This window comes from Narcine bancroftii, chromosome 7, assembly GCF_036971445.1.
Source record: "Narcine bancroftii isolate sNarBan1 chromosome 7, sNarBan1.hap1, whole genome shotgun sequence".
Taxonomy (NCBI): Eukaryota; Metazoa; Chordata; class Chondrichthyes; order Torpediniformes; family Narcinidae; genus Narcine; species Narcine bancroftii.
Window position 1 is genome coordinate 82,601,163 of NC_091475.1, and position 14,566 is coordinate 82,615,728.

Genomic DNA, 14,566 nt, shown 5'->3' on the forward strand with positions numbered 1-14,566 from the left:
GAATGTACATTTTTCAAAATAGACTCCCATGTACTTTCAGCAAACAGTTGTTGGAAGTCATGTTCCAAACTTTCTCAATGCTAGAGAAAGAACTATTACTAAATCTTAAAAGTAGTTCACAAAGGGCTGAAAGCAGTCCTTTCTGATTAGGTCTAAAATTTTATACTTCCCAAATAAGATTAAAATCTAAGTCTTGGCGAAACCTCAACCTTAAGGAGTTTAGAAAATCCTAGACTATAAATATCGAAAGAAATGTTGATTAGGTCATTTAAATTTGGCAGAAAATTGCTCAAAAGAGGCAAGGTTTTGGTCTATATTCAAGTCCAAGAAAGATAGACCATTGAGTATATCCAATGCCTTGAACTGAGGTTTTAAAAAAAAGAATTATGTAAAATTGGACTAATTAATAAAAATCGATGATAACCAAAGTGCTTTCTAAATTGGAACCAAATAGGCAAAGTATATCTAACTACCAAATTATCAGTTTGTTTGGACAGCGAAAAAGGCAAATGTGCTTCGTATAGAGATAAGAGTGAAGATTGCAAGTTTTAAATAGTGATAAAGATTATTTTTTTCTCTCTCAGAGGGTTGGAAACCTCTGAAATTGCTTGCCTCCAAGGGTGGGGGTTGAATCATTGAATATGTTGGAGGGTGAGATGGAAATACAGGATTGAGTTGAAGGTATTGAATATAGGATTCTGGGAGTGGAGGTGAAGGTCAGAATGACATCAGAGATCATAAAACATTATAGCACAGTATAGGCTCTTCAGCCTATGGTGTTGTGCTGACATATGTAGACCTTCACCACCCTAATTTTTACCACCCTCACACCCCGAACCCTCTATTTTTATTCGATACATGTACCTATCTAAGAATCTTTTGAATGTCCTTACTGTATCATGTTACGGAGTCCAGAGGACCCCAAAAACCAGCAGCAAGAGATATTCACCACAACACAATGGGATACTTAAACAAAAGTTGTTTTTAATTATATTTGAACAAGAAAACAGAATTGAACTTTAACTTATTACTTAACCTACCTAACCTACTTAATCCCCCCTCTAATATTAAGCGCAGGTGTGTGTAATGTGTATTTAAGATTAGGAAAGTTCTTTGGATCACAGTCCAATCTCACTGGTTGCAGGCAATTCTTGTACTGTGCACAGAAGTTAGCATTAACAAAGTTCACCAGTCTTTGGTGCTTAACAGACAAATGGTTACCACTCAGGAGGGTTCTTGCTGGTTTTCAGAGAGAGATTCCTCTTCCAGGACATCTGCAACTGATTCCTTCTCAATCAGTCTTGCTGACAAAACTTGCCCCCTTCAGGGTTCTCCAGATGATCCTCTTTCTTTCAGGTCACCTTTCAGACAGTCAGCCTGCCTTCTCCTTTGACCAGACAGTCTGACAAAAGTTTGCTGAGTTTTGTCCTTCTGGAACTGATTTCTGTCTCCTCTCTCTCTGTTTCACACCCTCCCTCTCTGAGAGCAAAACTGTTCTCTCCCTGCCTGCAAAAATCACATGCTCTCCCAAGCCAGCTGTCTGTCAATATTTTGTTGCTCTTTTGCAAAAAGCATTCTGCAAAAGTCCTGCAAATTCTGTGTTTTTAAAATGTTTGTGTGCAAGCTGCTCTAACAATTCCTCCCAAACCTCCTCTAAATACTCTGTCACAATCAGCCTCCACAAAACATTCCAGATGCTCACCAATCTCTGTGTTTAAAAAAAAACATAACCTCTAATATCTCCCCTAAACTTTCCTCCATTCACCTTAAACTGTTGTCTTCTGGTATTTATCATTGTTGCCCCAGGAAAAAAGTGTCAACTGTCCACCCTATCTAAGCCCCTCAGAACCATGTATACCTCTATTAAGTCACCTCTCATCCTTTATCTCTCCAAAGGGAACACTGCTTTATTAACATGCTTCATAAGACCTGTTCTCCAATCCAGGCAACATCCTGGTACACCTCCTCAACGCTCTCTCAAAAACATCTACATCTTTCCTGTAATGAGGTGACCATTCAGGTCATTTTTTGAAAAATCACAAAGAGCAGGAGTCCCAGAACAGATCCCTGCTGAATGCCACTTGCACTTGCCCCCCCCCCCCACCCAACCAACCTCGTTTCTGATGGACATCGCATCATCACTCCCTCCATCTCTTTACTTCATCATAGGTGAGAGAATTGTACATTGGCCAACTCAGAACCTCCTAAAGCTGCCAGAATCTTTAAAAGGTCTTGTGATAAAAAGTTAACTGATCAGGACAGAGGTGAGGGGAAATCCTTCTCACTGAGAGTTGTGAAACTCTATGGAAGTAACTTGGCAGTGAGTACATCCATGGCAGAGATAGATATCATCTGACTGTATGTAAACAACCAGACAACTAACCAGTGTTTTTGTACACACACACATACACATATATATACACACACACACACACACACAGTAATCACATATAAGCATGAAGATACTGCATCATATAAAATAAATAGATAACTGATATTTTTTATTTATATTTATTTATGTACACACACAGACAGATATATATACATATATACACACACACATATATATATACATATATACACACACAGATAAATATATATACACACACACACATATATACACACATATATATACACACACACACACACACACACATATATATATATATACATATATATGTATGTTATTTTTTAATAAATAACATTTCATTTATATGAGACCCAAGATCCCAGGAAACTCTTCGTCAATCTCAGCCTGCAGATTGAAGCTGTTTCCCAGCCTGGCAGAACTGATTTGATCTCCTGTCTCACCTTCCTGATGGTAATGGGTCAAAGGTCCAGTGTAATAGATGTTTGAACATCAAGGAAATCAAGAATGTCAGAGATTGGATGAGAATATGAAGTCAGGCTGGGGATCATCCTGATCTCATTGATTGACTGAACTGGTCATGGGGCTGAATGATCTCTGTGTGAACCCATTTCTTATCATTGCTCAGAGTAACTTCTCAGCCAACATGGTGCTGGCTGCTCAAGCTCCCACACTGCCTCCAGCATGCTCTGGCCTCCAGCATGCTCTGGTCTCCTGCAGCTCCAGCTTCCTGATTATCCTCAAATGTAATATTCCAACGCTGGTGATTGTTCCTTCCACTGGTCCAGATCTGCAATCCCCAACAGGAAATGCTTGCTCGACATTCCCGCTTGTCTATCCTTCATTGTGACATGCCTTCTACTCCGGGTGCTGACACCGTTTTTCTGGATCACAGCCCATCTTGACAAGTGAGGATGATGCATGAGTGAAACTGGGAGCTGTTTGCAGCTCTCATGTTCTAGTGTACATTGGCTTTGAGTAATAGTTGAGAGATATTGCAGTAAAGAAATATGTCATTAGGCCCACTGTGCTGGCCATGACATCCAAATCAAACTGAAACTCTGATAAATATCCCTTCAGCCCATTATGTGTCTGTCTTAAAGTCTCATAGATGCTACTAGTGTATCTGCTTCCACCATAACTCCTGACAGCCCACTCCAGGCATCCATCACTCTCTACAAAATAGTTGCCCCGCACATCTCCCTTGAACTTCCTCCACTTCACCTTAGTTTATCCTGGGGGAAAGATTCTGATGTTCACCCTATCACCACCTCTCATGATCTTGTACTTCTATAAAGTCTCCCTGCAACATCTAAAGTTCGTCAAATCTCCCCCCATAACTCATTCCCTCTAATCCAGGCCACATGCTGGTCAATTTCTTCTGTCCCCTTTCCAAAGATTCCATATCCTTCCTGTAATGGGATGACCAGAATTGCACACAGTATTCCAAATATGACTTAGCTGTAGTTTTATATAGCTGCAATATGACTTGCTTAGTTTTACACTCAATTGCCCCCCGCTGCCCAAAGAACCCAAGCATACCATACACCTTTACTGCCCTATCTAGTTGCATGACCTGGACCCCCAGATCATTCTGTACATCGATACTTGTAAGTGTCCCTCCTTTAACTGTGCACATCCCCCTTATAACTGACCTCCCAAAGTGCAACACCTTACACATGTCTGGATTAAACTTCATCTGCTCTTTCACTACCCATATTTGTTCTATATGCTGTTCTATTCTTTGATAACCCTCTACACTCTTCACAACTCCACTAATCTTTGTGTCAGCTGAAAACTTACGAACCCACCCACCTACCTTTCCATCCAATTCTTTTAAATATATCACAAATAACAGGGTTCCAACACTGATCCCTGCGGAATACCACTAGTCACAGGCATCCAACTCGAATAATACCCTTTCACCACTCCTCTCTGGACCTCCCAATTTCATACCCAAACCATGGATTCCATGCATCTATTCTTTCTGAATTGGCTTTCCATGAAGGACCTTCTCAAACCCCTCCTTGAAATGACCCCTTTCTGCAGAGGAATGATAAAAGGAGAGAGTAGATGGGCATTAGTTTCAGGGATGCAAGGAGAGATGGAAGGGGTCGGACTTCTTTCTTGGGAACCAGCATTAATTCATTGGGATGAATGGCCTTCTTTGGAACTAAGATATTTCCATGAGTGAGGAGAATGGTTGATAATTGACAGACTGGGTGGAGAATTTGGAATTCTTTCTCCGTAGAACAGGTCAAGTGTGAGTCCTCCCACAGAAAGGGTTCAGTGTGAGGAGTCAAAATGGGTTTAACGGGGAACTGAAAAAACGTGAGAGGGAAGTGGTAACAAAAGTGAGATGGAGGGACTGGGATATTCAGCATAAACCCCAGATGGAAGTGGGGGGCAGAGTGGTCTGTTTCAAAGCTAATTCAGTATTGCAGGTTAAGCCGGTGAGACGCAGTTTGCTCCTGTGATGTGTCACAATTGATAACCTCAGTTATAGCAATAGTGGGAGAGAGATAGCTTGGCCCTGATTTATCACATCTGGGTTTCTGCACAGAACAATAACATTGCCATTTTATCACAGGGAAATATACTGAGATGCCCCACAGCACTGTTACCTGAGCACACATGCATGCAATGCCACTAGGGTTTTGATGCATTTCTGAAAGGATGACAGAGAAGTAGAGATGTTTGGGTAGGGAAATCTGGAGCTTGAACCCAGGCTGAACCATAAGAGCAGTCCAGCACATATAGGGCCTTCAGCCCATCTAGTCCATGCCAAACTATTTATTCCACTTAGATCTACACCTGGGCCATAGGCCTCCATACCCCTCCCATTCAAGTGCCCCCCCCCACTCTTCTCTCAAATGTTGAAATTGAGCCCACATCTACCACCTCCGCTGGCACTCTCGCCACTCTCTGTATGAAGAAGTTCCCCTTAAACATTTCCCTTTTCACGATTAATTTAAATTTAGACATACAGCACGGTAACACGCACTTTCAGCCCACAAGCCCAATTAATTACAACCCCCAGTGCATTTTGAAGGGTGGGATGAAATTGGAACCGCTGGGGTAAACCCACGCAGACATGGGGAGAATGTACAAACTCTATACGGACAATGCAGGATTCGATCCCCAGTCCCAATCGCACTGTCACAGCATTGTGCGAACTGCTACACCAACCATGCCACTCTAATTAAAAAAACATTATTTCACCCTTAGCTGTGTCCTCCGGTTCTTGTCTCAGTGGAAAAAGCCCGCTTGCATTTATACTATTATAACTTTGAATGTCAATTCTCCCCTCATTCTTTGACCCTCAAAACTGGTGAAGGGATTAAAATGAGGGATCCCCACAAATCCTGAAATGGAAAAACATCAAAATCTCAGAGATTTTGTCAGAGTCCACAGAGATTAATTGAGGTGAGTCGGGGGATATCAGCTGGAAGAGGTCTAGTTTGGGGATCTAGGATTGATTAGTCTGGCTCCAAGTTCCAATCATTCATGTGGTTGGCTAACGCGGAGATCACTGCCAAGATTTTCGCATTGCAACCTGTGCCACCTGCTGAGTTCCTTCAGCAGATTGTTTTCAGACCCCCCTTAAAAATCTACATATTTTACCACGCAAATTTCATATTTCTTTGTATTTTGGGACATCTTTCCATCTTAAAGGTGTATTGTCCAAGTGACCTATTGTTGATAGTGAATAGGAGCATAGCGATCTGTTGCTAGAGAGAAATAGTGTAGTCCTCATGTTTCTTCATGTCATCGTCTTCCTGATGTGCGTTCTGTTCTGTTGTCTACAGCCATGCACTATTTCCCCTATGTGAAGAAGCGAATCCCTGTGATGTACCAGCAGCACATCGACCTGAATCCCATCGAGGTAGCCATTGATGAGATGAGCAATAAAGTGTCGGAGCTGCAGGTCCTCTGCTCCTCTTCAGATGTCGACATGATTAAACTGCAGCTCAAGCTCCAAGGCAGTGTCATTGTACAGGTGGGATTCTCCAGAAGGTAGATGATAATCTGGTGTACTGTTTGGGTACAGTCGGGTAAACTACACTCAAAGTCTGCTCTAAGTTGCCCTGGATAGGTTCCTATTTATGAGCTTTAACCCAGGACAGTTGGATCCCTTCTGCTGAAATTTTTTCTACAAAGTAAAGGATTTTCAATCAATGTCCAGATCTTATGCAATTATTAGATATGACTTTAAAGGCAACTTTGAGTCGTGTAATATTTTCCTTCGTTACTCGATCAGTTTCTTACTAAATTATTTCTTTAGACTCCTTAAACTTGCTTTCTCATTTTGTTACTCTGGCCGATTCTGCCGGGAGTAAGTAGAGATTACTGAGAACAGGATTCCTGGGCATTTTGTGCTCGACTTTTGTAAAATTATAATGATACAGCACGGTCCATGACACCCAATTACCCGTCCAACCCATACATTTTGGAGGAAACCGGAACACCCTGGGAAAACCCTTGCAGACATGGGGAGAGCGTACAAATGCCTCTTCAGCCCCAGATTGGAACCTGGGGTGCTGGTGCTGTGATAGAGTTGTATTCACTGCTGCACTAACTGTGCTGGGCGAGGAGAAATTAATTGTTCAATGTGTAAGAACGAAACAGAGGAGAAAGGCAATAAAAGAGTGTCGTAAAATCGAGCAAGCTATCAGAAGGTGAGCAGGAATCGGGTACAGTAATCATGCAAGTTTGAAATGTAGAGAGGGAGAGAGCATGATGTCTTTTCAGAAACTGATCTTGCAAGGTTAATGTTCAATAAATCAAGGAAACCAGCCATTCACTCACAGGTGTAAGGAAAAAGATGGTATGGGCAGTAATGTTGGGAGGAGTTAGGTTGATGGTGGAGTACATTTATACAGGTCGGCACCACATCGCGGGCCATAGAGCCTGTATTGTTCTGGATTCTATTAGCCCTTTTTACGTGTTTAAAGATGATGTACTTCATACCACAGTCTGGATACTTTGGTTTTCTCTTTCTTCCAAAGATGTTGGTTGGTAGGTGAATTGGTCACTGTTAACTAGTCACTTGCGTGTGGGTGAGTCCTTGCCTCTTGGGATGATTGATGGGAATGTGGAGAGAATAAAAGGAAGGGGTTAATGCAGGAGTTGAGCTTTTTTCTTTCCACTCACATCCCACTTTAAGTAATCCCTATGGGATTGGTGCTCTGAGATTAGTGAGGGATTGCTTAAGGTGGGATGTGAGTGGGAAGGGAAGGTTGAGAACCACTGCTGTAGACCCAGCTGTTACTGAAATATTTTGTTTGTGATAAATTGTCATTGGCCCATTTCCTTTGGACTTATGAAACTGGGCACCTCACAAGTCAATTAGGTATGATTAAAACAGTGGCTTTCAAACTTTTTCTTTCCACCCACAGATCACCTTACTAATCACAGAACACCAATGGCATAGGGATTACTTAAAGTGGCAAGTGAGTGGAAGGAGAAAGGTTAAGAACCACTGGGTTAATGTCAATGGGTGCTTGGAGGTCAGCACAGGCTTGATAACCCACAGGTCAATATGCAGGATATGAGATAGAGATGACAAGGACGATAGAGGGTGTAAGAGGATATGGAGGAAAATAGACAGATGGCTTGTATATTTTCTCTCTCTCTCCATCTCCCTGTAACAGAACCTAGAGCAGCACAGGAACAGGCCCTCATGTCTGTGCAAGAATAATGTCCAAACCAAGCTAAAACTCTCCTGCTGCACCTGATAGATATCCCTCCATCTCCTTCATAATGTGTCTATCGAGAAGACTCTTAATAAATTCTATTACATTTGCTTCTAACACTGCTCCTGGCAGTCCGTACCAGGCACCCACCACTCTCTGTGTAAAATATTTGTACGCACATCTCACCTCAAACGCTCGTTTTCTGGTCATAGATTTCTACAGCATGGAAACAGGCCCTTCGGCCTAACTTGTCCATGCTGACCAAGTTAGTCGAATTTATCCGCATTCACCCCATTTTCCTGTAAACCTTTCGTATCCATGGATATGTCTGAATGTCCTTTAAACGGGACAGTTGTCCCCACTCTGGCAGCTTGATCCTCCCTCTGCATGATGGCACCCTCAGTTTATTTATTTATCTTATCTAAGCCCATCGTGATTTTACAAACCTCAATGAATCCTTCCCTAAGCTGCCAATGGTCCAGGGAGAAAAGTCCCAGCCTGTCCTGTCGATTCAACCCTCCTCCCGCTCCCAGCAACATTAAGCAGATCATAAATGCTTGAGAGAGAACAGATTCAGGTCAATTAAATGCAGACCCTACCTCAGTAATCCTGGTAGTCTGTTGGAGGTCAGATTGATGGCTCACTGTGTACAAAGGGAATCCTTCAGTGTGTGTGATGCTTTTACCTCGAGGGAAAAAAAATCATTAAGAATTTATTGCCATGAACAAGTCATGAAAGTCGGTGTTTTGCAGCAGCATCTTAGTGCAAACATTCATATTATAACCATCTTACTTTATTACTATAAATAAAAATAATAGTGCACGAAAAATAAGGTAGTGTCTTTGATTCAATGATCTTTCAGGAATTCTGACTGTCCGCTCCATCAATGTCTCTCATCATTTTATACACCTCTACCAGGTCTCCCCTCAGCCTCCTAGGCTCCAGAGAAAACAACCCAAGTTTGTCCATTCTCTCCCTATAACTCATATCCTCTAAACTGGGCAACATCCTGGTAAACCTCTTGTGTGGAGGAAGTCTCTGTGCACTGAGAGAGTCTCCTGTGTTTGCCGCCTTCACCCTGCGCTGTTATGTGCTTTGCTGTCCTAGGTCAATGCTGGGCCATTAGCTTATGCGCGGGCATTTCTGGAGGAGGCCAACGTGAAGAAGTACCCGGACAACAAGGTGAAGCAGCTGAAGGAAGTGTTCAGGTAAGTGCCAGCCTCTGATCCATTGGTAATGACCACATTAACCATGCCTCGGTGTCCAGCTCCTCCTTGGTTTCAGTACTCAATAACATTACTTGGCAACCCATGGTCAAATACAGAAAAATCTCAGCAGGTGAGGCAGGTGGAACGAGAAACAGAGACAAAGAGGAATTTTGGAATTCATTGCCACAGATGGCTGGGCATTGGGCAATTTAAAGTGGATGTTCTTGATTTGTAAGTATGTCAGTGGTAACAGGGAGAAGGCAGGAGAGTGGAGTCTAGAGGAAAAATACATCAGCCATGATTTGAATGGCCGAGAGGCCTCAATGGGTCAAATGGCCTTATTTCTTCTCCTATGTTTTGTGTTCTTTCTCTGTCTGCAGGCAGTTTGTTGGAGCTTGTGGCCAAGCCTTGGTCGTGAATGAGCGATTGATCAAGGAAGATCAGCTGGAGTATCAGGAGGAGATGAAGAGCAACTATAGGGAGATGGTTCGTGAGCTCTCCAATATCATGCACGAGCAGGTGAGTCTGACGACAGGCACCAATTCCGTTGACACCATTCCTATTGGGAATGTGTCTCGTGACTCTGCATGTGTTCTTCTTTCACCCAATGCATTGATTTGAAAGTCTAAATTAGTAGAATTTGGGGTTGCATGTTTAGTGTTATGGAGCTCTAGTCAATGTTGCAGAGACGTGGTTAGCACAACACTATTACAGCGCCAGTGACTCAGGTTCGAATCTGCCATTGTCTGTAAGGAGTTCGTATGTTGATCTACAGAGTTAGTAGGTTAATTGGTTACCTAAGTTTATTTGGCCAGCACAGGCTCGTGGGCCGCAAGGGCCTGTTGCCATCCTGTATCTCAAATAAAAAATTTTTAATGAAATGAAAGGTTGATTTAATATGTTGATGTAAGCTGTTGAACCTCATTGGGTTGTGTTGCGTGTACCAGCTGATGGGTAAACTTGCACAGAGACTAGAAGCCAAAGTTGTTCTTCAACTTACAGCGACTGTTCGCACATTTAGCACCCTTAACATAGTGAGGGGCTTCACAGCTGCATCTTTAAACGTGTAGAAGGTGATGTGACTTTGAGCTCCGTTGCAGAGGTCAGAATTTGAAGAGGATAGGGGTAGAGGTTTTGGACGGGAGCCCTTGGGAAACCAGAGGAGATTGGAAGAGGGCAAGGCTGGAGGACTCAGCAGGTCAGGCAGCATCCATGGATAGAGATGGGCAGTCACCATCTCAGGTGCAGGCCCTTTATCATTCACTGTCCACTGCTGGGATGAAATGAAGTTTCAGCCTGTTAGGAAAGACATTAGGGCTGGTCCCGACCAGTAATCTCTGCACTCCTTTGCATGACAGGATAGTCAGAAAAAAGGGCTGGGATGTCCTCTCCAGCTCGGTCCCCTGAGCTCTCCATACTGAAGAATCCGCTTATCAACCCTCTGCACCCCCCCACCCCCCAAACTGATACTCAAAGAGAATGTTCTTCCCGGCATTTGCTCATAAACAACTCAACCAACAATATTAACAAGCTGAGTGCTTCATTTACAAATATTCTACTTCACTTCTTAATTTTTCAATCAGACTCAAGTAGAATTTACAGCATTGAAACAGGAGGACAAGATAAAAACAGAAAATATTTGCCTCATAAATCGGGCGAGAACTTAGTCTGTCTCAGGATCAGAAGTATTTTATTTCAGTCTGGCCATTCAGAATATGATTCCTGCTGATATTTCGGTTCCACGCCATGTCCTTCTAACCCTCTCCATCTCCCATTTCTTTCTATCCCCTTATCCCTCCTGCAATTGAACATCAACAGGGATTGTTTTGAGTAGCTTGTCAAATCCCAGAATCCTGGCCCTGCCATTATTTCCAAGTCACTAAGTGATTGCATCTCCAGTGAGAAAGGAAGAAACTTGTCTCCAAAGAAAACAATATTTGCATTGATTTTTGTACAAATTCATGCTGATTAGTAACTGTATCATAGCAAACTTTTATTTCCTTTTGTGTACATTTCCCAAAGTGGGTTCTTTTTTGTAGTTTCTGACAGGCAAGGCTTTGATATCAGCAAAATGTAACAAGAAATGTTTATTGTTGTTTTTTTGTTCTTGTCAATTTCAAAGAAAATAATATTGTGAATAGTATGACATTAAATTGTTCCCTGAAGATCTGTATGATGTGTGAAAAAAACATACTGATTGAGATATTCAGCAGGTTAGGCTGCGTCTATGGAGGGAAAGAGGCAGCTGACATTTTAGCTTGAGATCCTGCACCTATACTCAAAACGTCGGCCATCCTTTGGCCCCACAGATGCTGCCTGACCCGTTGAAATCCTCAGCAGTTTGTGTATATGCTTCAGATTCCAACAGCTGCAGTCTTTCTTTCTGTGCCTTTTTTTTGCATATGCATGAACAAGGGCCTGGGTCCAAAACATTGGTTACCCTTTACTTCGTATGGATGCTGCATGACCTACTCAGTTTCTCCAGTATGTTTGTGCATTGCAGCGTCCTATGAAATCGATCGTCTGACTAGGACTGCTAGAAATTAAGATAACAGATAGATCAAAATAAAAGCAAAATAAAACTCAAATAAAAGCTGGGAAGGCTGGCACATTTTAATGATCAGTTGCATGACCCTGAAGGTTTATAATTACCTGTACTTCAAGCCTGTAAGGCAGCAGTGATGCAAATGAAAACTAATCAATGTGTTCTCTCCTTTTCTCTGAATGCTATCCTCATGTCATGTGAGCAGCTTGGATGGTAACGTCCTTGTTGAAAAGTTTGAAAATGCATGGCATCAATGTGTTTGTGTGTGCATTGACCTTAACTTGAAATGCATTCCCTAATCTGGGTTGCACTTTGAGCAGAAGTTGCGCGGGCGGAGTTACCTGAAGCTTTGGTGGAAATTCTCTGTCCTGAAACTTTTTTTGAAATGGCATGCTTTCTCGTCTAGATTACCCTGGAAGATGACGGGATGAAGATCAACCTCCTGCCTCACTCCTATCACATCTTCAATGCAATCAGCGGGACCACAGCTGGGACAGCAATTCAGCGCATCTCCAACTCATCTTCCGTGGTTTGAAAGCTTTGCCCATGCAAGGTTACCATCAGCAGTCTGATCTCGCATGTTTTGTTTGCTCAGGATACTTGCAACATGGGAAGGCATATGAGTTTCATCCTTAACTCCAGAGAAGAGGTGGGTTCATCTGAACGATGAACCCAAAGGAAATCATGTTTGCACATTAGAGCTTTGTCCAGAGAATGATTTGAAATGCGAGTGTTCTCTGGGGAGCTTTGTTAGTATGCATATTACTGTACAGTTTTTAGTATTCTGTGGTGGGACTGGGCCCAATTGCTTTGCTACTCAAACCTGTCTGAAAAGTATGGACTTTATATGTTTAATATATTGGAAAAGAAAACAGGGAAATAATATTAGCATCAATATTTTTGCTGTTTGTTTACACATATCTATTGCTTGTATATAATTATTCAAGAAAAGGTGGGAAAAGGAAGTGGTATTCCAAATAGGAAATGTGATCGTATCCAGATTTGGAGATTATTTTTTTCACTGTAAGGAGGGGGGGGGGGGGGAAATGGGTTCAGCGTAAATGAGTCTGTGCTGGTGACATGAGTGTTGGTTTATAATTAAGCAGGACTGCATTGTGATGCTGTTGTTTCCAGTGAAATTCAATGCATTTTGGCATGTCTTCCTGCAGAAACACTTCATGCATGTTGCTTTTGCCACCTCCTACAGCTATGGCCCTGATCCAGTCAGCAGTGTTCTACCACAGTGCACTAAATGAGCCAAAATGTAAAATTATTCTGGTGTACAGCTGTTATCTGCCCAGTCGCCAAGTGTGTGCAGCTCTCTGTAGACAGGGTCATTTGCAGTGAAGTAGTTTCATGAGCTGTAATGTCGAGCAATATAGAGATTCCACCAGCGACATTATTGCCTTGCCTTCACAAAGAAAGGTGTTACTGAGGAAGAGCTTGACCTGGGCGTTTAACTCCTGTGGCACACATAGTATATTTTACAAATGTCCTTTGTTTTTATTCTTGTATATTATTGAGTGCAATATTCATCGATGAGCTTTATCCCAGATGTACACAGTCTTTGTTACATTTTTGATAAAATCCACATCGTATATGCCTTTTGCCAAAGTGACAGAAAATTATCACAAATTATTTTTACTTTTTTTGGTCTAACCTGCATCAATTTACCGTCAGAATTTTTTTTTTTGAAAAACGTTCATGAAATTTTATATTTAGGGAAAGTTGAGGATTTTAATTTTATTTAAACTGGAACTATTGTCCTGCTGTATGTAAATTTAAATATTGTTACAAAAGTTTGCTCATTCATTACCCTGCTTTTTGTTTTGTACATGTGGCTTGTCCAATAAAGATTTGACTTCAGACTTTTCTAACTTTTGTGTTAGCAGTTTGGGTGATTTCAAATCTTTGTTAACTTTGGAACAGGAGGACGTTGTTGGTGCCTTGCAAGCAAGGTTAGATATTATTGTTCCCTGCGTATAGAACTGCACAGTACAGGAATTTCAACCTACTCCACAACAATCTAACCCTTCCCTCCATCACACTCATAACCCTTTATTTTTCTGACAAACCTGTCTATCTTAGTCTTTTTACTATCCCAATTGTATCAGCCTCTACCACCACTACCCTGGAAATGCATTCCAGACAGCCACCAACTCTCTTGTCTCCCCTAAACTTTCCTCCACTCAACTTAAACCGATGAATTCTAATATTTGCTATTGTTGCCTAGTAAAAAAGATGCTAGCTGATTACCCTAGCTAAACTCCTCAATCTTATTCACCTCTGTTAAGTCACTTCTTATCTTCTGAGTTAAACAAGAACATCTACAGATGCCTGGGTCAAGTGTAATAATACGTGCACTTCAAGATTCCTGATGAAAGGTCCAGGCTTGAAACATTGGTTACCTTTTAAATCCTGTAGATGCTGTGTGACCTGCTGAGTTTTTCCAGTGCTCTATGTATTCCCTTGCATCCTCCATCACTCTGACATTTAGTTCCAGAAGTTTGAAATGCAATTGCGCCTTTCAATCCATTGATGGAGGGTGAATTGCTACACTAAAATATTTCTGGAAAAGTTGAGTTGCCTTCTGGTGAATTGAATGTCGACAATGTGGCCCTGTTACTTTCTGGACTTTAGACTTTCAGGTGTGGATTAAAAATAGATGCTTTCATTAAAAAGAAGCAAAATGGATTCTGGAGGAGCACTGTCTGTGGGTAGAAATCACAAAACATTACGGCACAGCTCT

At 41.9% G+C, this 14,566-nt stretch overlaps 1 protein-coding gene across 12 annotated transcripts in view; it reads left to right on the top strand.

Moving 5' to 3' along the window:
- Positions 1-13,694, top strand: part of dock9b (dedicator of cytokinesis 9b) — a 346,813-nt gene extending 333,119 nt beyond the window's left edge. For all 12 annotated transcript variants that reach the window (XM_069890523.1, XM_069890538.1, XM_069890537.1 and 9 more), the window contains 4 exons: positions 6,178-6,368; positions 9,172-9,272; positions 9,653-9,791; positions 12,224-13,694. In XM_069890523.1, the coding sequence (XP_069746624.1) occupies positions 6,178-6,368; positions 9,172-9,272; positions 9,653-9,791; positions 12,224-12,352 (560 nt within the window). In that variant the 3' untranslated portion in view covers positions 12,353-13,694. The remainder of the gene's footprint in view (positions 1-6,177; positions 6,369-9,171; positions 9,273-9,652; positions 9,792-12,223) is intronic.
- Positions 13,695-14,566: the final 872 nt, after the last annotated feature.